Raw genomic sequence first — 23,500 nt, 5'->3', positions numbered from 1 at the left:
ATGTTTTTAGTCACAAATTTTGATGAAAATATTTTTCGTCAAAATTTTTGCGAAATTTTTTATAAAAATATTTTCCATAAAAATTTTTGACTTAATTGTTTTACGTTAAAACTTTTCTTCTAATGTAATTATGATTTTTTTTCACATAATGGGTATGGGTCAAGTTTTGGGTCAGTTGGTCAATATTAAAACGAGTCAGGTCTAAAACTGACCCAAATAAAAGTGGGTCAGTATTTAAACTAGTTCAAAATATATGGGTATTTTTGAGTCGGGTCAAGGTCGGATCAAGGACAGAGCAAGTGAACTAGTTTTTTTGCACACCCCTAATGAGCACTTGTTATTCCTGAAAAGTGACATTTGTACGTGATTGTAAGTAGGGGCGACAAAACAGACTAGACTCGGTAGGCAGACCTGCCCCGTCAGCCAAACGGGGCGGGTTGAGTTTTATAACTCACTCTCAAAAGTAGGGCCGAGCGGACTGACTCATTTTTTGGTGGGTTGATAACATGACAGAGCAAGTCAGTCTAAAATAGTTTCGGACCGACAAGCCGAGTTCTTAACCCATGGCTGACTCATTTTTTAGCAGATTAATAGTAGGCGGAGCGGAACGGGACAAGCGACTCACTTTCTCACCTCTGAATCAGCTGCTTTTTTAACAGAATAACAGAGGTCCCCAATGTGGCAATGTTGTTCCCCATGGAAACTAGATTTAATTGTACAGCATGCTGCCTTAAACGATCTTAAAGGCTGGTCAACGGACACGTCCCTCTAAATACACGTTTTATTCAATGGTCAAACAAGTAAGCTTTAGCACAACACAAAATATAATTTTTATTTTTTGGGTTACAAACACTAAATACAAATTTACTCATACTATTCACACTTCCATTGATTGGTATTTGACAGTGATGGTTTTATCACATGGTACATTTTGAATACGAATACTTGCTTCTGTTGGAAAAAAGAAAAAACATTGAAGAAAAGTATTAAAATCATGCTCCAATCTTATACTCTAGCTTGCCATGATGATCCTGTCATCATGAACTTATAATTTATTTACCTATATGCCAGCAGATATGAGTGTAACAGTTACTAATCCCTGTGAGCAATCGATTCATTGCCGTTTAGCCATGTTGCCCATTTAACCGCACGGAGACATGTCCATACTACATGTTAATCTTAGACCCTACCAACAGGAGAGAGCGGTGGATAACAAACATAACTTGCAGGAATGTCCACCAATTTACCAAAAGCCTTTAGTTCCTCAGTTTGCACCGATAGTGTTTCCCTTGGATTTTTTCCTTCAATGGAGTTTCTTGATCCAGATAGTTCATATGGCATCTTACTATCCACTAATGCTATGCAGATGGAGAATGCTTGCAAAAGTGAGAGTGACGAATCAAAGGCAATTGAATACATTCCATGCTTAAAGGGGGTAAAACTAAATGCCGGTAGGAGTTCTTGTTTATTCCCCTGTGGTTAGCAAGGAAAGAGAGAGAGAAAATTACTAATCAATAACAATACGTGCAAAATAAGTTTAATCAACAAAATGTACCTGCACAAAAAGATCAATTTGATCCGAAAAATAAGCTTTGGATGACCTTGGCTTTCTACAGGCTTGATTTTCATTAGCAAGAACTTTAAGTCCGCAAGCCAAATCCCAACCACCACAGTCACATGATCCACCTGATTTCCAGCGCTCAATAAGTGATGAAGGTCCACCTTTACTTGGAAGACTATGAACCCCACCTGGGAGCACAACTGTTGTATGGACAAGTTGGCAACTGCTCTGATGACGATCATTGATGAAACTGATAGCTTTAGGTATTTTGACAACAATAGCAGCAAGCTCATTGTTTGGCTCATAGTCATTGGCCTGACCATCCCCTGGCCCTAGCTTTACAGAAAACATAACAAACTCTTTTATTGAAGAGGAGTCCACACAATTCTGGCCTGTTAAATCATAAGTGTGTGAATCAGAAACCTTCATTTGGGCAACAGCATGGGGAATGTATTTAGGACCTTTGCTTCTGCCTGCTTGATTCATCCAACTTCTATTATTCTTCTTAACCTCCCTCAAGGTGAAAATGGTATAAATACAGTTGCATTCATCTTTTCCTGAGGCACCTAACTTCTTCACAGTGGCTGCAAGAATGTTGCTATCAGTGTGATCAACAGCAAATGTGAAAAGGGGCATGCCATTCCTCATAACAATTCTCAGAAGAGCTTGAGTCATTGATGGGATGTGCTTCTTGTCCTTTGATGAATCAGTGGTATTAACTGGGCTGGAACCGACCCTATGGTCCCTGTCCATTTCTTTGTCTGGCTGCAGAGTGGAAACATTCCCATTAGCTGATCTACAATTCTTATTTATTAACACTGAATCCTTCTGAGATGACTCCAAGGAGCCACGGCTCTTTGCTGTATTTGGTTTCAGCAAGGGATCCAGTAGCCTCCTTAAATTGCTTGACCTGCTTCTGCCGGCATCAACAGGTTTATCATTGCCTGAAATATCAGAGCTAGCAAAACCTCTCACATTTTCTGAACTAGATTTAAGAGCTGCTGTGGAGCTCAGATGTGGCACATGCCCACCCTCTTTACAGGCAGACCCTTTGCATGTATAGCCAATGCTGATGCTTAATCGACGAAAAGGTGAAGAGCTTCTTGACTTTTCAGATGTTACTTTTTGGTCTAATTCCTGGAGAGGCCCATTTGCAGATGAAGTTTTGGCTATAGATTGTTTTCTTTCCACATCTTTTCTAGATCTGGATGGGCTTATTTCCATTTTGACTGATAAGGGTGATGAGAAAGTGGATAAGGGTGATGAGACAGCAGAAGCAGGAAGTTTGATACTTTCCAGATCTATGGAACTGGACCCTGACCATCTATGGCGAGAATGATCACAGCTGAGTTCATCTGGAAGAGGACAGGATTGCAAAATATCATAATTGAGATCTTTATGGAAAAGCTCCTTAGGCTTTTCTGAAAAGCTCAATCGACTATAATTTTCAGACTTCTGAATTAAGGAAGTTCGCATATCAGGAACTCCACAATGACTCTTCCGAGGGCTGTCTCTAGGCAGAAGAACAACTGGCTCACTTTTCCTGAGGATACCTTGCATAACAATATCAGTATTTGGTTCTTTCAAAGTCTCCACCTTTTTTTCCAATCCACGATCTTGAGTGCATATTTCCAGCTTAGCACGTGATGCTGCTTCGATGTCACTTTCCTTATCAGTACATGGATCCAAATATTTCCTGTCACATCCTTCCAGTCTACTATTAGCATGGTTCAGGGAAAGATGATCATCAAATCTAACATATTTCCTCTGTGTGTCAACATTACTATGGTTACCTCTAAAATTCTGACAATCTCTAACACTTTCTCTAGAGGATTTGATTGCTTGGGAGTGGCCTTCCATTGGAGATGCCATAAAGTGAGTTTGCAGTGATGGATGGAATTTCCTTTGACCAGAAGGAGAACAACTATGACCTGTGCTAGAAGGACCAGATAACCCGCCCCTCGAAACAGAAGAGGATGTATTACTAGATGTCGAGCTCCTGCCACTCCTATGTGATACACGTTTATGACTGTACTGCCATTGTTCTAGACGGGACCAATCAAGAACCCCAACATTTAAAGCTTTCTCGTTATTTTTTCTCCCCCTCTCCAAATAACCTGGCAACTTTGACATGTACATAACCAACTCATCTTCTTCACTTGCCCTTCCATAATTCGGTTGCTTGTGGTGCTTCTGGTAAGATTTTGAACTACTGTCTTCCTCACGTTTGTTAATTTCATGATGAAGATCAGCATACGACAAAGAAGACTTCTCTGGCTTTAACTGGTTTCTACTCATACTGGTGGATAGTTTCCTGAATTTTATTTCAGATCTGACAACTATCCATCAGTTTTCCGAACTCCAACCCAGGAACAAATCTACTACCTTGTCTTCGAAAGAGACTGCAGTCCAGAAAATACTATGCTTGTTTTTCTTCTGCACAACTGGATTACATTTGAAAAATCAAACTTCCAAAAACAAAGATTTCAAGCTAACTGAACTATTGCTTATTGTGAAAGAGAAAATATATCAGGGGTGTCTTATGTGAACCAAATACAAAACCAGCAAGTAATATCATGACAGCAGCAAATCAGATTTATGGTACTAAACTAGATTAAAGACATGAAAAAGCAAAAATCATGGTAAGAATTCACGAGAAAGAAAATCTATCAGCTAAAAATGTAGAATAAGGCTCTAAGAAAGATCTTTTCCGGATAACTGCCGAAATTGAAATTAAGGGGTAAAGGTTGTGGGGCTATCTACATCAATGAATCACATTTCTTCTTTCAATTGATTTTAATATGATAACACGTGACTGAGGTGACTTAACACTGCTCTCAAGATGAGAAAACCAGAGAAGCTGTGCATCAGACTGAATAAATAATATATGGAATATAGTAGTGACAGAGTTAACGAAAAATGACGTATGGAAAGTGGAAGCTACTAGCACACAAGTCACAACAACCAAGTGGAAGTGGTCCATGCAAATGACGCAAACCCATTTTGAAAACATAAAAGATAAGGCTTAAGGACACATCTTGATCCGAAATCAAACTATTTTGCCACACACAACTAAGGGAAGAGACAAAGATCCCCAGCTATTCAAAATCAAATCACAGCACAGTAGGGCCTCGTTCTCGTTGGTTCTCCACCTTGGTAAGAAAAACAACTTCAAAAATTCCAGAATTACAGAGAAGCTCAAAATTACAAAGATGGGAATGCATACCGGAGAGGGTATGTGACAGTTTGAAGAAAGCAGGGAAGGTGAGTGTCGGTGTTGCAAAAGGACATTGCATTTAGCAACAAAGATGATAATAAGATAAATAATATGATGCATGTGCCAAAGGCCTCACTTTTCTTCCTCAGTTCAGACCCACCCAAAAAAAAAAACAGCGAGATTCAGACGCGTAAACACTTACAGAGAGAGAATCGAGGAACTGAACTTAGGTGATTTGTTTTTTGGGTGAGTGTGCCACTGCCACTAAGTAGTTGAAGGAAGACACTGTTAAGGTAAAACCTCTTCGGTGAGTGAGTGTGTTTTATTAAGTTGTAAGGTGTCATCTTATGAAAAGTGATAAATATAAGATACTAAATAACAGAGAGTCTTCGTTATTTTTTTCTTTTATAAAAAAACTCTAATTTAACAAGAGCTTAAAGGAGGGGCCCATCGTTTTCAACATTTCAAGATGGGTTTATGATCAGACGGTGATGGTGACCTCACAAAGAGACAGGCGCGGAGACGATAGAGAGTATGTGTGTGTGTTACCAGGCCCCACGTGAAGCCTTATTTTATTGGCTTTGCCTTTGATTCTCTTTTGTGAGAAGAAGTGTTGATTAAAATGGTGGGCCCCCCTGCTAGTGGGTGGGCTTCACCGGGCCCACTTAAATCCTCTCTCGTTTGGGCCGTACGATTGGGCTCGAGAGAGAGAGATTGTCGTTTATTGAGATCAATTATGTTCGCTTTATCTCTCTTTCATTTTCTTTGTTTTGATAAATTCATCTTTGCCTGTTTTCGCGTTAGAGTGGAATATTCTGTCCTTGATGTTTGGCGTTAATGGCTTCAACTGGTTTTCAAACTACTAAAGATTATTATTTTTTTTTTAGAAAAACACGCAACACGCCTATTTGTTTGTGAGAATATGCAAATATATTAGGAAAAAAAAAAAACACGACAAAAAAACTTAACAGCGAGGAATCACAAATTTTAGACGTTACAATGGTTACATGTTTCTTTTGTCAGAGTTACTCCTCCTTTTTTATTTTATTTTTTGTAACATAATTACTCCTCCTTTTCTAACGGCACTTTTTGACAAAATGTTTAGCGAGTTTCGTGAAAATTATAAAAGGTGTGTTTTGCAGGTCTCCCCAATTAGCGAAAAGAGTATAATATATTACATAACAGAATGTAGCTAAGTAGAATAGAAACAGGTTTGAACTTTTAGCTGCGAAGTGAAAATAAAATAAAATATAAAATAAATCTAAAGTAGTGTTAAAGAAAGAGCGTGGAAAAAATATTCTCCTTTCGATGCCGCGCTTGAGACTAAAGTTTTTGTCATCACTCACCATGAAATACAAAACTAAAAGCGAATAAGAAAACATGGGAAAAAGAGAGAGAGAGTAGATAATATAGAAAAAGAAAGATGATTATAATAAGATTGAAGCATTAAATATACGATGAATAAAAGATGAGGTTTCAAAGCCAGACATTATTATTACAAATGAGATCCAAAACTGTGAATGATGCTATCTATCTACTATTGCTTAAATAATTCAATCACTTTTCAAAATTAAGATGATGCCAGCACGCTACACACCAATAGTCGTTGTGTTCCTTACTCTACTCTAAAAGAGAAAATTCATCTCTCTTCTGCTAGCACAACTTTAGATGGAAGGTACTGTTCGAGTGTTCATAAAAGCTTAGTGAATTTGAAACCAGGTAAAAAGTTAACAATTAATTTGCTATGCAAATATGATTATTTGAAAGTGTTTTTTTTAAAATAAAATGTATCTTCCCAAGTTAAATACAAAGTCTTTTTGTTTAAACCCATACATTTATGAATATTCATGAGAGATCCACATACATTAACACTATCTGAAATATGACTAATTAAATCTTTGGCACATGCAACACACTGTCCGAAACCTACCTTGTTTATAATAACAACAGGGGAAATATCATAATAGCTAGTGGATTCGGCTTTACTTTCAAATCCAATAGATATGACACAAGAAGTGCTTAGCTGCAGATGTCTCGAGTCCAATTATTGAAAGCATATTAGCACAATGATTCATATTGAAAATTTCTCAGGAAAAGCGTGGTCCTCATCATCTTTTATACGACTCATGTAAACAACAGTGAACTTTTATAATTCTACATAGTGGTAATCATAGAATGAAAACCCAAGCCCAAAATGACTCAGTATTTTTTCTAAGCCCATTGGTTAAGCCCAATTATGTATGGGCCTGGTCCAAAAACATAATACGGAGCTGCTTTACCTGCAATGGCGAAATTCTCTTCAACAATCCAAAGAACAAAAAGAAGAACTCTCACTAACTTTCCAGAACATTCAGTGAGGTGTGTTGCTGCAGAGAGTGTTGCAGGATGTCAATAGTGCCCGTCAATGAGGGTCAGGGCAATGGCACCAACTCTTCGATGGACTTGTGGGATCCAAATGTCATGGCTTTGTGGGATCCATTCATGGATTTTCCTCTCCCTCCTTCCATTTCCAATCTCTTCCCTGATATCGGGTTCGGGTTCGGGTCATCTGTGAACACACGTGTGGATTGGAGGGAGACAGCAAGAGCCCACGTGTGGAAGGTGGTGCTTCCTGGGTTCAGCAACGAAGATGTGCTGGTTGAGCTCCAAGACGAGAGGGTGTTGCAGGTGAGAGTGGAGAGTGGCAATTTCATGAGCAGGTTTAAGATCCCTGAGAATGGTGACTTACAACAGCTCAAAGCCAACATGCATCATGGGGTTCTTATTGTTACTGTTCCCAAGGTTGGGCAACCCTCGGGGGATAGGAACCTCAGGGTCATTGAGATTGATGGCACTGGCTGAACCCAACTACAATAACGAGGTACTAGGGAGGAAGGTCTGTCTCTGTCTCTTCAATGGACATATAAGCGAAAACAAAGTTCCTGGCTTTCTTGTCATATTTAATTCTTATAGTGTAGTATCATATGTTTGTGTCTGTTTCATCTTATGGGATGGAAGTGTGTTATTTAGTGTGCTATGATGCTATGTTAAGTTAGTTAAACGGATGCACATTATATATGTATATATTGTCTGAAAATGGCTATGGTGGCGGTTTTGAGTTTGAGTAATTAGGATGGATTAGTCTTATTTTTATTTTTAGTGTGTGCTTGTCATTGCCAAGATTATTATATTAATAATTCGACGAAAAATGTGATCATAATTGTTCAGCTGCTTGTGGAAAACGCTATTCCGGTGCATCATTAAAAGGTAGTTTTTTTAAAAACAAAATTCCATTATCATTAATACTAGTAAGGAAATAAAGAAAAGAAACAACTGAGGTTTCATGAACCATGACCTCTGCCTCATTTCTTTCCCCTTGTTATCAACCACGAGCCTCCTTACTCCTTATACTGCTTTTCCTTATCTACTCATCTCTTTCATATTCTACTTTCCATACTTGGAGTTGGCTCAAATAACTTCTTGCATGCACCCTTTAGTCTCCAAAAAGATAGCTGACATACCATAAGCAAAGGCTTTTTCTGCCCCCACTTTTTGCTGTGAAATCAGAGATTCACTGATATGATGCTCTTCACCAACCCATTTAAGGCATCGTAGGAAGAAGCACCTCTCACGGCTAGCCTAATCTCATCCTTCAATTCTACTGCTCTCTGCCCCATTTCTTTCCCTTCTGGATTCACCATCAGTCTTCTGACTGCCCCTTCTATCTCATACCTTTCTATGATATTGGACCATTCTAGACCTACCCTCCATACATGACTCAACAACCTGGCATTTACCCTCTGATCTCCAAAATAAGGATGGCAAAGAATTGGTACTCCTTCGCACAAACTCTCCAAGGTAGAATTCCAACCACAGTGGCTCCAAAACCCTCCCACAGCCTGGTGTGCCAAAACCTCATCTTGGGGTGCCCATTCCACAATGCAACCCCTTTTTGCTACTGCTACTTTGACATCTTCAGGCAATGATTCTAGCCACTCAGAAACATCATTAATGGTCCCTGGTCGAATAACCCAAAGGAAATTCTGCCAGCTATTGGCCAAGCCCCAAGCTACTTCAGTTAGCTCTTTCTCGTCCCAGCTAGCAATGCTTCCCAAACTTACATACAGCACATATTTTCTTGCTTGGTCGTTGAGCCATGCTACGCAGCTATAATTTTCTCGCATAAAGCTATTACTGATCAAGGAATCTTTAGCAATCAAGTGTAAGGGGCCTATGGGGAAGAGACTGAATTTGTATAGCTGTCGGAGCTGATCCAGGGATGGCCCTTCATGGCAATCCACAGTGTTGCTAATAACACAGGACACACGGGATATGACACGACACTTCGAACACGTTAATTCTAAAAGAATGTTATATTTCGATACGTTAAAACACGTTTTGATATTAAATAATATTTTTAATTTATGTAGTGAATATTATATTTAATATTCAATAGTTTAATAAAAAAAATGAAACTAAACTTATAATAAGCATCAATTTTGTAAAGATACATAAGATATTTCAAAAATTTATATTAAACTCAATAAAATAGTAATCGTAATCCAATGAATCTAATAATTTGAACTAAAAACGCAACGTAATATAACATTTGATCCTTTTTTTGAATCTCTGTAACACGTGTTAGCGTGTCGGGAAGTATCGGAATGTGTCGGACACGACACGTCAAGGTTTTTGAAGTGTCGGTATTTCATAAATAACACTTAAAGGTGTTTCAGCAATTGTTAGCCGTTTGCTGCATAAAAACATCTGGATTTGTTGAATTAAAAATAGGTAGATCTCTGAATCGCAGTGGATCTAGTTCTGACACCAAGTCACACGACCTAGAATCTGCCATGAAACATGTTAATTAGTCATTTCAGTAACTTAACTCTTCTTTTTTATCTTCAATTTCATTGTTCATTGTAACATAAAGTAACCTGGTGATATAAATCACCACTCACGAGCTTTGTGAAGGTAAAGTTTATTACAGGGAAAGTATTTGATTAGGATTTTAAAAAATTATTCTGAGATAAATTTTTTTAATAGATTTTAAGAGACTATCTCGAATTATAATAAATTTAAAACTTTTTTAAAAGATTTTTTTGGTAATCAAGATTATATAAGATTAAATTTTAAATGATTTTAATAGAATTTATGAGATTTGAAAGAAGTGTATGGATTTATAAAATTTTAAAAAACTATACGAATTTTAATAAATATTCAAAATTATAAGAGTCGATAAAAAAATTAACAAAGAAATGCAATGATATTAATAAAAAAATAAAATCTAATATAATTATTTCAATCAATAATTTGATATAATTTGATGTCCTACTAAGAAGCAGCTATCTTCATATATAAAGTTATATTAGCCCTCCACACATTAGTATATAAAAAAGACAAAGAAGAGAGCTACGCCAATAGATTGTCAAAGAAAGTTTGGGGTTGACAAAGTAGTAGTGGTTTGTAAAGAACCTTGGGATACACCACCCCACAAGCTAGCTCCCTCGCCGTCCCCCACTTTCTCTTGTGGAACTTCTTAGCACAAGTAGGCTGAGCCTGTTGCATCATCCACTCTTCAAGCCCAATGGGCTCTTCTGTGAGAGGGCGTGTTGAGATATATAGTTTCACATTGGTTGTATGTGCAACTAATGTGGCCTTTATAAGGCCTTGGACACTCCCACCCTTTGAGCTTGCTTTTGGGGTGGTGTATCTCAAGGTTCTTTACATGGTTAAACCCAATAATAAACAATATGAGAAAAATTCTCAAAAGGAATTGGAGAACCCAACATTAAAAGTGGAAAATACATATGCCAAAAGATCCACTGATAACACCTAACTATTGGTCTTGCTAAAGAGTATGCAAGAAATGCACAAGTATATCCAGCCACAAGTAATAGGGAAAATGTACTCTTATATTGTAGGAGAGTGTTTTTTTCTTCTACACATACATCAATTTTCGTGTTACTTTTTTATTTTCTTTTTCTTTTTCTATAAATGGTGGACACATGATTGTCTCTATAGTATAAGAGAATTATGTCCTATTGCATGAGATTAATAAAGCCTCAAGTAATATATGGTGTATTTAAGACGCCAATATCGTTCCCACGAGGATCTTTTGGCGAAAAAGTACAAAAGCAAAGTTGCAATTGCTCAAAATTGAATTTAAAAAAGAAATCAAAATTAAATTGATTAAACAGAAAATAAGAGGAACTAGATATTAATGTTCACTTGAAGGTTTTTGATTTCAAATTGAAGTTACTTGCTCAATACAAGAAATAAAAAAAGAATAAAATAAGTTGAGAAAATTATTTTTGGTATTTTATATTTGATGATATTTCCACAGAATTATGAAGAAATTAAGTGAATGAAGAAAAATCAGAAATGAAAAAGTTTTAAGAGTTCTAATTAGAAAAAATGGGTTGGATTTTGGTTCACCTCTTCCTACAACATTGCAGTGGATAAATTCCTTCCAAAATGCTCAACAACTATTTTCAATTAACTAGCTCAACGTTTAACTTTTAATCCCTTAAAAGTTATTTTATCCAAAATCAGCCACAAACATATCCCTATGCATATGGGACTTGGGTTCTTGAAGAACATAGCCTTAGTGTTCAAACCATGGTTAGAAAAGAATTGTTTCCCAACAACTCAGTTCTAAGGAAGATTCTACACTCGGTCGAAATGCAGAAATTCTTCAAGAAAGAAATACAAAATTTAAACAACTGAAATTAACAGTCACAGTACATGTAAAGAAAAATATCCACAGAACGTTGATGGTTGGGGACCACCTAAACCCAACCTCCACTATTTAGCTCATATCCATAAGGATAGAGCTTAAATACAGAAATAAAAACGAAAATGCAAAGAAAAATAAACGTTGAACTAACAAATACAGTATGAACACTATTTACCAGAATAGCCTCAACACTGTACTTGCATTACAAATCACCACTCAGATCTAAAAAATCAAAATACTACAGGTCTAGAGCGCAGAAAAATAAAAAATAAAAATATGAAAAGAAGAAGATGATGCAGAAGAGGGTGTAAGAGATAGTCCCTGCAACATTTTTTTCGCGTCTCATACTCGATCCCCTCACATGCATGGGCTTTGGTCATCGCTCACCAACAGTGATCCACGCGCTCCTTCCACGCAAGTCACACAAGCACTCCTTGCTACACGCTCTCCTCAAGTGCTCCACCAAAAGGAATCCCACTACTCGCTTGTAACAACCTCCAGGTCACTATTCGGTTAGGATAGTGTTTGCTTTTTTTAAGGGAGAATGGTTAGAGTCCACTTTTAGCTGAATGTTCTAGTGACTCTTTACAAGGAAGGGTTTGTGTGGTTCGATGGCTAACATAAATGGAGCTGGAAGTTTGATGGCACAACTTTGTGGTTTGTTTGAGAAGTGCGGTTCGAAGGGTGAGCAGCTAGGGTTTGTGCTCACAATTGTTTCTCCCAAATATTGTTCACGCTCCACAAATCTTTTTTTTTCTTCCAATTTTCTTTTTGTCTCTCAATTAGGCCTTTATGATTTGAGCTCCAGAGGCCATTTCTTTTTATTTTTCTCTTTTGCTTTGATTGCCCACTTCTTTCAATTCTTTTTGGACCTGAAACATCAAAAACAACCCATCGCTTTTTTACTCCACATAATTGCAACTCAGTGTAATTGGGGTTAATATTATACAAAAAATATTCTTTTCACCACATGTTTTAAGTCGTATTTCGTGGACTTATCACTAACCAATGAAAAAAGAACTACCTATTAGCACTACTACCAGACCTCATGCTACTCCAGGAAAACTTAACACTTACCCCAAAGCCCATCAGAACCTTCATATAAGCAATTTGATAAAAAAAAATAGGATTAATGATTTAGTGACATAAAAATATATTATTAATTTTAATAATATATTATGCTTTCAAGTCAAGTCTCATTAAATTAGGCTTGGGCTTGTTTGCTAAACAAGCTTTTTTTTAAAAATTTCATTCTATTTATTAAACAAGTCAAGTTTAAAGCAAACAAAACCTTGTTCCTTGACAAGTCTCTCGGCTCATTTACACCCCTGGTTACAATGAATAAATGGAGAGAAAATACACTATTTTCTTTACTTTCCCTTTATCCATTATGTTAGATTTTTAATGTAATTAAGCTTTTATCTGTCGTTTTTCTACTATATCAGCTTATAGCTATTTTTTTAGTACAATATTGACACTTAGATTTAAACTTATGATTACATGCAGATTATTTAAAACTTGTCATCGCTAATTCACTTATAGTGGCTTAGTTAATAGCCTTCTCAATTATTATTATTATTATTATGAATTAGTTTCATAAAATTGGATTTAACTAAAATTTAAAAGTTAAAACAAATAGACAATGTTTTAAATACCTTTACATATTTTTTTTCAATGTTTGAAATTTTATAACCGAAAATTCATTCAATACTTATATAAACTTTGTTTGTAGAATTAATTTTTTTCATATATGAAAAAAAATAAAAATAAGAGGAAACTAATTTCAAGAACCGTCAATATGAATTTAATTTCAAGGGACATAATTTTTCATATATATAAATAAAAATATTGTTAATTCTAAATAAAATCGTGAATAATTATTAATATTGTTGATTGACTCGTTATTCCTGTATCGATTAATAGTTTTGTGGCGTCTTGAATTTTTGTTGAACATTTTCAAATCTAGGGAAATTCTTAATTTTTTTTTTCATACAAGGATTGCACTGAGATTCAAACTTATATCTTCATGCAAATTACTCATTCTTACACTGATTGTAGCGGTTTAGCAAATATATATATATATATTACCAGTGATAGTACAAGTACGAAAGCAAATACTGGGATGGGAGGAAATCACCCCAAAAATAGAACAGAAATGCAAATGGCAATAAAATGAAGACTTTATAGATATATAATTAGGAATATATACATATATAGTAACCACTTTAATAAAATTGCAAATTCGTATAACAATTTTCTATCAATGAAAAGAACCATAACTGCATATATAAATAGTGTTTTATAATTCTTATATTGAATGAGAATTAAAATTTTATGTTATAGAGATAAAAAGTATGTAAAATCCATACATTAGAAAAAATTATATATAAAACTCATGTCAGCACAAATATTAAAGGGTGAATAGAAAAAATCTAATTCTTATATTAAATGAGAATTATAAAATTCATATAAATAAATATTTTGTCACCACCTACAAAAATGACATAATATCATAACTGCAGATTTGTATAGCTCCAAATTTGCCCCTCTTTTGGCGTGATGAGTCGATTCGGACGCTACAAGGTTGGTTTTGTGACAGCTGGATCCACGGAAATATCACCCAAATGAAAATCAAGTCTTAATTGCACTAGTGTAGTACAATACAACAAACATTTCCTAAAATACTGATACTGTGTAGTACACTAATACTACTATTACTACTTTACCATCCCCATTTCATTACTCACCAAACAGGGGTATACAGCACCATTTCAGATTTCCCACCAATCAAACCCAGAAACACACATGGATGATGGACACATGCATGGCATGGGAGGGATGGCACCCCCACCATCATCCACTAATGGCACCATGATGATGATGCACCATAAGATGATGATGCACATGACCTTCTATTGGGGGAAAGAGGCAGAGGTTCTGTTTAACAATTGGCCTGGGGACAGAACTGGCATGTACGTGTTGTCTTTGGTTTTTGTATTCGTGATGTCTGTTCTCGTCGAGGTACTTTCTCACACCCGGTTCATTAAACCCGGGTCGAACCATGTCGTGGCCGGTCTGGTTCAGACCCTGATGCATCTCCTCAGGGTTGGGCTTTCTAACTTGGTCATGCTAGCGCTCATGTCTTTCAATGGGGGAGTTTTCTTGGTTGCTGTGTTCGGTCACGCTCTGGGGTTCTTGTTTTTTAGCAGGGCTTTCAAAAAACCGCTCAAAGATGAGGGGTTTGATCTTCCTCCAATGACTTGTTAGATTGCATTTACTGTTTCCGTTTCTTTGTTGATTAATTAGAATAATTAAAAATTATTTTGTTATGTGTAATATCTTTCTGCAGAGACGAAATTGTTGCTCATCTGGTTTAAAAAATCTAGACGCATACGTAGTTCATGCGAGTGAGTTGTCATTTGTGACAAAATAAATCTGTTTGTCTATTTACTTTTGTGCCAAATTCATTCGATAGATACATTTTTCTTTGTAGTAGGTTATATTTATCACTTTTTTTTATCACATCTTATAACTAACTTTATTATTTTATATCAAAATTAAATTAATAACTCTCCCTTAATGTTATTTGATCCAACAATAACATGATTAGTAAGAGGTGTTAATAAGAAAAATAGAATTAGACAGAAATGTTTTTATTGGGTCTGACAATGCCGAATCCAGAAATTTTTACGGTAGAGGGTGAAAATAAAAAAATTTATATTATAAATAAAAATACTTGTAATAAATTATAAATTAAATATAAAAAGATTATAAAAAATTATTATAGAAATCAAAGTCAATTCACTTACTCTTGTTTTACATTTTTTTATATTATTAAACTCTTCTACAATTAAATATGAGCTAAAATTTAAAATAATTTCTTTTTTAATGTATGTAAAATACTATAAACATAATAGGAAATTTTCTTTATGAGCTAACCACTAAAATTTTCACTATTCTTTTTAAAAAATAATTATGAAATTAAGGGAACTAACAATATGAGTGAAAAATATCTGTATTAATAAACATTGAAGATATGAGTACTAAGTGGTTATAAATTGAAATTACTAAGCATTGTGTTACTACATCATATTAACTATTAAGAAGCTATAATTTTTTTTTTAACAAGTAGCTATAAATTCAGTCAATGACAGTGTCAAAAAATTAAAATATCAAGATTTATATTTTCGTATCATTTTTTAAATGAAAATTACTTTCCTTTAATTTCAAATAGAGCAAGTTAAGATTAGAAAACACAACTTAAATTGTCTACAGATCTCCCACCAATGTTTGTTGATTTATGATGTAAGAACCAAGAGAAACCAGTTTTTAAGCAAAGAAAACAATAATTTTACCACACTTTGATTCAAAGGAAAAAAGAAAGAAATAGAAAACATAGAATGAGATAAACAACGGGTAGTTGGATGAGAAACAAGATTCTCTTTAAGTTTTTTTTTTTTTTTTTAATTTGAAAGAAGAACTAACTTTTAGCCTTAATAACCTATCAATATTATCAAAATACCATTATATATAATAATAATAATAATAATTCAAAATTTAGGGAGGGTTCATAGCCAACCTTAGCCCCTCCCAACGTCGGCTTATGGGTCTGAGTAAGCTACTTGATTTATATATCGTACTTTGATTTTGATTCTTAATTATAACAATAAAATTATGTATAGTTAATTTTTTTAATTACTAATTAGGAAACGTTTGTTAACATTGTAATTCTGTGAGGTCCAATGAAATTAACATGCCCATTACTTATAGGCAAAAGTATTTTTTTTATCTTTGAGGCAGAAAATTTTTATCTCCCACATTTTTTTACTAGAATATATTTACGAATCTTTTTTTTTTTAAATATAAAGAATCTTGGGATACACCACCTCAAAAGCTAGCTTAGAAGGTGGGAGTGCCCAATGCCTTATAAACTCCACATTAATTGCTCATACAACTAATGTAGGACTATATATCTCAACACGTCCCCTCATTGAGCTTGAAGAGTGGATGATGCAACAGGCCCAACCTACCTGTGCTAAGAAATTTCACTAGAGAAAGTGGGGGACGGCGAGGTTTGAACCCGGAACACGAGGCTCTGATACCGTGTAAAGAACCTTGGGATACATCATCCCAAAAGTTAGCTCAATGTGGAACTATATATCTTAACACGCCCAGCTCATTGGGCTAGAAGCGTGGATATTGCACATGCCCAATTTTTGGTTTACCTTTTTGTGCTTTTTATTTTAATTCCACTTTTAAAGTGAGAGATGGTGAGAATCGAACTTGTGACCTTGTAGTCACATGTAAAGAACCTTTGGATACATCATCCCAAAAGCTAGCTCAAAGGGTGAGAGTGTCCAAGGCCTTATAAACTCTACATTAGTTGGCTCATACAACCAACGTGGGTTCTATATATCTCAACATAAACAAAGAAAAAGAAAAACCATAATCCTACCACAAACGCAGAAAAATTGAACCCTTACTTATAAGGGGAAAATGTGAATCATTTCGAAGGATGTAAAGTTGTGTCATTTTAAGTGAGAGAAAGAGATAGATAAATGAGGAGAGAGTGAACAAAAAATAAATAAAAGTGTGGGTCTCACCTCTTTGTGAGAGTGAAATGACACAAGTTGTTTCATTTAAAAGGATAAACATTTTTTCCTACTTATAGTTCTAAAAGGTCCAAATAAACATATTAAAGAAATTAGGGCTCGTTTGGATGAGTTTTTGAAAAAAAAAAGTATTTTTTATACATTGTTTTTTTTAAAAGAACTTTTTTTAAAAGGTAGAGTTATTTTACGTTTGGATGTATGATCTGAAAATCACTTTTATATAAAAAAAGGTATTTGAATGTTAAAATAAAAAATATATTTTTTATATATATAATTACAAAAAGGATCTATAAAAAAAAGTAACAAATTTTAAGATTTACGTAAATGAATTTTGGAGAATGTGATTGCAATATCAGAAAAGATGACCGTGCCTAAGGGCATATCGGTTGAAGTAGATTCTTCTTTTTGATCAATCAAAACCCCTCCCCAAACTGTACAAGCTTCTTCCAAAGCATACGGCTTTCTGGATGTAGATGATAATATCTATACAGGTGGATCTTCTATATATCGTAGAATTCTTCTATATATCGCACAGTTCCTGGAACTTCTCCAATGCTATAGGAAGATGCTTAATTGTAAAGTGATATGTTGTTGAAAGATCTAAATAAATAAAAAAAGCATAATAGTGAGATAGGGAGAGATAAGATAATTATGATAGGATGAGGTTAAAATTATTTTAAAAATTTATATTATCTTTAGTTTTTGCTTTTTCAAAAGTAACCAACCACTGGCTAAGAAAAATAGCATTTTAACCTTTATTTTAAATTTTACTCTTTTAAAAAGTTATTATCCAAATATCAAAAATTCTCAAAAAGACTTTTTTTTAAAAAAAAATAACTTTTTTAAGAATAAAAGTCGATCCAAACGGACACTTAATAGATTAACTTACCTATATTCGAGTCGCATCCCAATACATTTTAATTTTTTTTTTAAATATCATTCCATATTCACAACTCTAATGAGCTCCACTAACTCTTCATCCTAACCATGATTTTCGTCATGAGTTGCAACTCTCAATTTTTTAATACATTATTTTTTGAGTAGGTTATTAGACCAACAATTCTCAGGTCACCCCTCTACATTTACCTTGAGATTGATGGGATTATTTTAGTGGTATATTACCATCATACTCAACTAAATTGCTTCTCCAATGTATCCGAGTAATCTCGACAACCCTAACAAACAATTAAAGACAAATAAAAACAAATAAAAAAAAGTTAAATAAATAACACGATACAACGTCCAATAAAATATTAGAATGAGTTGTGAGACTGTTAGTTTCTAAAATTTGATGTTTTTGTAAAGTTAACTTTGAATTCAATGTTGATTGCTCCTCACTAACTCACTCTTAGTAGTTTTTGAAAATTATGTTACACTGATTTAACTCTAACAAAAAAATACATCTACATCAACGATGATACAATGTTAAGCGTATCTTAATTTTTCCATTAATGACTATGGAGGCGCAATTAAATTAGCTTAACGTGAACGGGCAGTCGATTGGCCTGCGAAAGGACGTGTAATAAAAGGTTGTAATTGGCAATCTCTCTTATAGTAGGTACATATATCATGACACTTAATTGGATAAATTTTTTATTTTTTTTTGAAATTGTTCTAAGAGTATTCCTCGGCTGAAAGTTAATGACTAATTCTCTCGAGGCAGAGAAATCACACAATTGTGGATACAGCTTCTCCCAAGAAAACATTTTCTATGCATGCACACAACTAGGAATCAAACCCTTGTCAGTATTTATTTCTTGATTTTCATACACCAGTACAACCATTTATTTCTTTTCTCTCTTCGTACAAACATCTCTCGATTTTTATTGGCTCGTTGCACTGAGTGAATGATGCGACAGTAGTACTGTAAATATTTCTCTCTCTTAGATAAGCATGAACTGTTTATTCTCGACCATTTAATGATTGTCATTTATTTGAAATTAATAATTAATTAATTGATATAACTCAATAAATTATGATTATTAGATGATAAAAATCAACAGTTAAAATAGAAAATAAAACTTCTAAATCTTGCAACAGAGTTAAAAACCCTTACCTATATATATATATATATATATATATATATATATATATATATAGGGGAGAGTTATATTACAAACTTTTTGTTTACAAACTCTTACAAACTACATTATATATTCCCGGAAGTACACTAGATTACACTATGTATTTACAGGAATACATAGTATAATTTACAAACAAAATATAAAATAAAATTGTAAACGAATCCATATATATATATATTATGTTCATGTTGACTCTTTCAATATATTAGACTTTTTTTTAATTGATTCTGTTCTTTAAGGGGTCTGCTTAACTTAGTTCTCATCATTTATCTCATATTTCTACCATCAAAAAATTGAGTGTTCTATTTTTTTCTATTTCTACTGAGATGACTCCTTACCTATTACGCTGGTTCTATGGTTGAGAAATTAGTCACAACCATTAACATATATAGAAATTAGTCATAAACAAATGCAGTATTATTATCTTAATAACTTTTGGAACAAAATAAAAGTGGTCCTATGAATTTTTAACCTTTATAAGTAATTTTTTACGTATTAAAAAGTTTAATCTTTTGCGCTTGATTCTTGAGTTCTTGTCTCTTCACAATTTTTTTTTTCCGACTAATTTATGTTTTGAAAAGTATTGTATTTGTGGCCGACAAGAACCCAAGTTTTATATATATTTTTTTTTTTTGGAAATAAAGTTTTATATTTTCTAATGGGGTGGTTATAATTATTATTATTATTTTAGGCTAATTATACTTGAGTACTGTTAGATTAATTTGAAATCAATGGTTAAAAAATGGAGAAATTTAATTGTTGTTGATTTCAAATTAATCCAACAGTATCCAATCATGTAGTAAAAGTAATAAGACTAAAATGGTAATATATATAATCTTCTCTATTTTTAATTATAATTGTACTAGCGAATTTTAGTCATAAAGTCGGATTTGATCAGAAGTTACTTTACTAACAACATCCTTTATATTCTCAAAATTATGACTAGGGAAATATTTGATACAAAGAAATATTTGATACAATTATCGTCGTTTCACTGGACATGACTTAACCAATTAACGAATTGATTCAAGAAGTTTATTGTCAAACAGAATTATGGTCCATTAATCATGACTTCTATATATATTCAAAGAAGTAACAAGTTGAATTCTTACATATTATGACCAAATTCTGTACTGAAACAGTAGATACAATTGAAATTTGTTTGGCTTAAAAAGAAAAACAACAAATTCGGTGTGATTTAAGATTTGAGACATATTTTGAATAATTGAATTGTAATTATTTTTTATTTTAGAAGATATTGTTATTATCATTATTTTTAAAATTTAAATTTTTAAGTGATTTATAATTAGTCTATAAAAGAGGTTTGTAAACCGGAAAGTTAAATATTTTTTTATTTATATAATTATAATTGGGAATCGGAAGTTCTCTTTTATTAAATTCTATTTCTTCCGTTTAGCTAATTTTCTTTGTGCTATAGGCATCAATATTGTATATTCATGTTTTTCTTTCCTTTTTAAATTTTTTATCAAAACAATTGGATATTGTTTGACGACTAGAACGAAAGACTTTTTCTCAGTTTAATTTATGAGTTCGCTTTTTCTGCAGTTACGGCAGATAAATTATTTGCAGTAAGCTCAATACGACATCATTTTGGGGCGAAAATTATGGTGTTTTTGTAATTTTAATTTATTTCAGGGTTATAATAGTCTTTATATTTATAATTTTTTAAGATTTCAATACCAAAACGACGTCGTTTTGCGAAATAAATGCAGATAACTTATCTGCATTAAAAAATATTTTTCCCTTAATTTATTCAGCAATCATCATTAAATATTGATAAGTTCATGATGAATTTTGTTAAATTTTTCGGCGGTGTACATTATCCTTTTGATAAATATAAACAATTGATACACATCCCTTCAAGAAAAAAAAACATACATTTTGATGGAAATTGATCCTCTAATGTGCCAAAAAAATATGATATGGTCATGGGAAGATCACAACCATACAAAGGTAAATCAACGGTTATGATTTCGTAACTACCTATTTTATCATTTTTTCTCTCTCCTCTTTTTTACCATTGATCCACCTTTGTATGGTTATGATTCTCCACGTTACATGATCATGTGAATTTTCACATTAGAGGATCCAGATCCCATTTTGATTGAAAAGCACAATAAATCCCCCCATCCCAAAAAAGAAGAAGAAAGAAAGTAATTAATAGTTTTTTAACTAGTAGTTCTGAACTTCTACCCCAACTTTAAAATTAACTGAACTTAATTAGATTAAAAATCTCTGAATATTCCTAAATGATAGTTTGCTTCTAAATGTCTTAAATACACAAATTATATAGTTTTGAAAATATTTTCTTGGAAAATATTGTCCAACTAAAAATCATGACCAATTTTTCGATTTGTGCCTCTATTTACAATAAAACTTAAAAATATCACAAATTTATTTAAGAAATAATACAAGTATAAGTTTTAATGATGGGCAAGAATTTAACTATTCTCAATGAGTATAAAATTTTAAAAAATTATATTATTTTATAAGGGAAATGTTATATTTACTACCATATTAATTTTATTACTTTTATTATTGGTTATCGTTGGATCAATTTGAAATCAACGGTTAAAAAATGAAAAAAAAAAATTAACTACCACTTATTTTAAATTGATCCAATAGTAACCAATTATGTAATAAGAGTAGTAGAGTTAAAAAAGTAGTAAGTATAACCTTCCATATTTTATAAATATAAAATTACACATGCATAAAAAAAATTAAGATTGTTTTGTGGTAAAAATTTATAATCTAATTTTTAAGATATAAACAATTCATAATTTATTTTGAGTAATTTATAAATAATAAAAATTATGTCTAACATGTTATTTTTTTAATAAAAATAGTTATAATTACTCTTTCTTAATTAAAATAATTTTTAACTATTTTTTTTACATGCATTTCATTTTTCATATAATTCATATATATATATATATATATATATATATATATATATGAAACATTTTAACATATTTTAATATATAACTTAATAATTAAATATCAAAGCATGAGTTCATAGCAAAGTCAAATTCTTCCTCATCCTTAAAATTTTGCAATAATATTTGATATATATGACATTATTCATACACATAAAAAATGGTAAAATAAAATATACATTTTCTAAATAAATTTTTTTTCATAATACTAACATGCTTTAAAAGTTATGTGTCAAAAATTAAATTTTTTTTATCAATTCCTTTTACAAAAATTTTAGTATATGTACCAATTCTTCTTATTTGGAATTTTCGAAATAATTTTCATACATTATTATTATATCCTTTTAATTTTTTAATTAATTAAATATCAAATATTTTTGCATAATTATAATTTGAAAAATTAATATTTTATAAATTATTTTTATCTCTTTTAATATTGCATAATTATTATCAAATATTTTTGCATTATCATATATATATATATGTGTGAGAGAAAGCAAAACCTATATAATTTTGCAAATATTACATTAATAGGTCAAGTTAAACTCAAAATATTTTACATAAATCTAACTTGTTTAGGTCAAAGCATAACTTAACCTATTTATACTTATACAAAATGCCCATTAAAGCACTAACTAATCCTTCATCAAAACACCAATTAATCCTTATTTATAAACACCACTACTACTACTTTAACACATTGTTAGGTCTCTTTGAAGTCAAAGAGAAACATCTAGAGAATTATCAAAGGAACAATGAGAATTTTTATTCAATAATCGACAACTGAGGTTACATTTCTTTTTTATTCAAACACATGTACACTTGACTACTATTTCATGCCACGTGTTTCTACAGATGTCATATTTTCCTTCCATCTATTTGTTACAATATCTTCCTAACAGTAATAGTTCCTGAGCTTTGAAGAATGGATTCTTTCTCTACTAGTTCTTCTTCTTACTTATGGTTCTCCTCCTCTAACACACATTATAACATTATTGAAAAATTTGACGTTACATGCAAATTACTCGCTAGTTAAAATATAATGATGAATGTTCTTTGAGAAACCAAAACATAACCAAGTGTTACCTTTTTTACTGGTCTTAATTTTTTTTTATTAAGATGCATTATACAATATAAAATTGTCTTCATTTGAAATTAAACTTAAGTATTTTAAACGATGACCATATGCATGCAGCAGGCTGAGAGAAAGAAGCAACGGCGTGCGAGGAATATACATGCGGCGTGCGGAGAGACGGCCGGCAAGAAATAAATCAGATGGCATAACTAATTTAATTTTTAATCATAAACGAACTATTAGCTGTTTTATAATGAAATATTGAAATTCTAAACA

General features: G+C 32.7%; 4 protein-coding genes across 4 annotated transcripts; 2 read left to right on the top strand and 2 right to left on the bottom strand.

Moving 5' to 3' along the window:
- Positions 1-847: 847 nt before the first annotated feature.
- Positions 848-4,996, bottom strand: LOC133316878 (uncharacterized). Its single transcript, XM_061518672.1, has 3 exons — positions 4,981-4,996; positions 1,556-4,005; positions 848-1,473 (listed from the first exon to the last, which is right to left on the bottom strand). Exons 2-3 carry the CDS (start codon positions 3,857-3,859, stop codon positions 1,180-1,182), a joined length of 2,598 nt encoding a protein of 865 aa, XP_061374656.1. The 5' UTR covers positions 3,860-4,005; positions 4,981-4,996; the 3' UTR covers positions 848-1,179.
- A 2,100-nt stretch (positions 4,997-7,096) lies between these two features.
- Positions 7,097-7,946, top strand: LOC133316901 (18.5 kDa class I heat shock protein-like). Its single transcript, XM_061518701.1, has one exon. The coding sequence runs from the start codon at positions 7,164-7,166 to the stop codon at positions 7,617-7,619; it is 456 nt and encodes a 151-aa protein (XP_061374685.1). The 5' UTR covers positions 7,097-7,163; the 3' UTR covers positions 7,620-7,946.
- A 374-nt stretch (positions 7,947-8,320) lies between these two features.
- LOC133316899 (UDP-glucose iridoid glucosyltransferase-like) lies at positions 8,321-9,612 on the bottom strand. Its single transcript, XM_061518697.1, has 2 exons — positions 9,505-9,612; positions 8,321-9,100 (listed from the first exon to the last, which is right to left on the bottom strand). Exons 1-2 carry the CDS (start codon positions 9,610-9,612, stop codon positions 8,321-8,323), a joined length of 888 nt encoding a protein of 295 aa, XP_061374681.1.
- A 4,690-nt stretch (positions 9,613-14,302) lies between these two features.
- LOC133316906 (copper transporter 6-like) lies at positions 14,303-14,763 on the top strand. Its single transcript, XM_061518705.1, has one exon. It carries the CDS (start codon positions 14,317-14,319, stop codon positions 14,761-14,763), a length of 447 nt encoding a protein of 148 aa, XP_061374689.1. The 5' UTR covers positions 14,303-14,316.
- The last annotated feature ends 8,737 nt before the right edge of the window (positions 14,764-23,500 follow it).

Source organism: Gastrolobium bilobum, unplaced genomic scaffold, assembly GCF_033153095.1.
Source record: "Gastrolobium bilobum isolate Gb01-03AN ecotype WA unplaced genomic scaffold, APGP_CSIRO_Gbil_v1 utg9312, whole genome shotgun sequence".
In the NCBI taxonomy this organism is placed as follows: domain Eukaryota; kingdom Viridiplantae; phylum Streptophyta; class Magnoliopsida; order Fabales; family Fabaceae; genus Gastrolobium; species Gastrolobium bilobum.
Note: the sequence above shows the minus strand (reverse complement) of the source record. Positions and strands in the feature narration are given on the sequence as shown.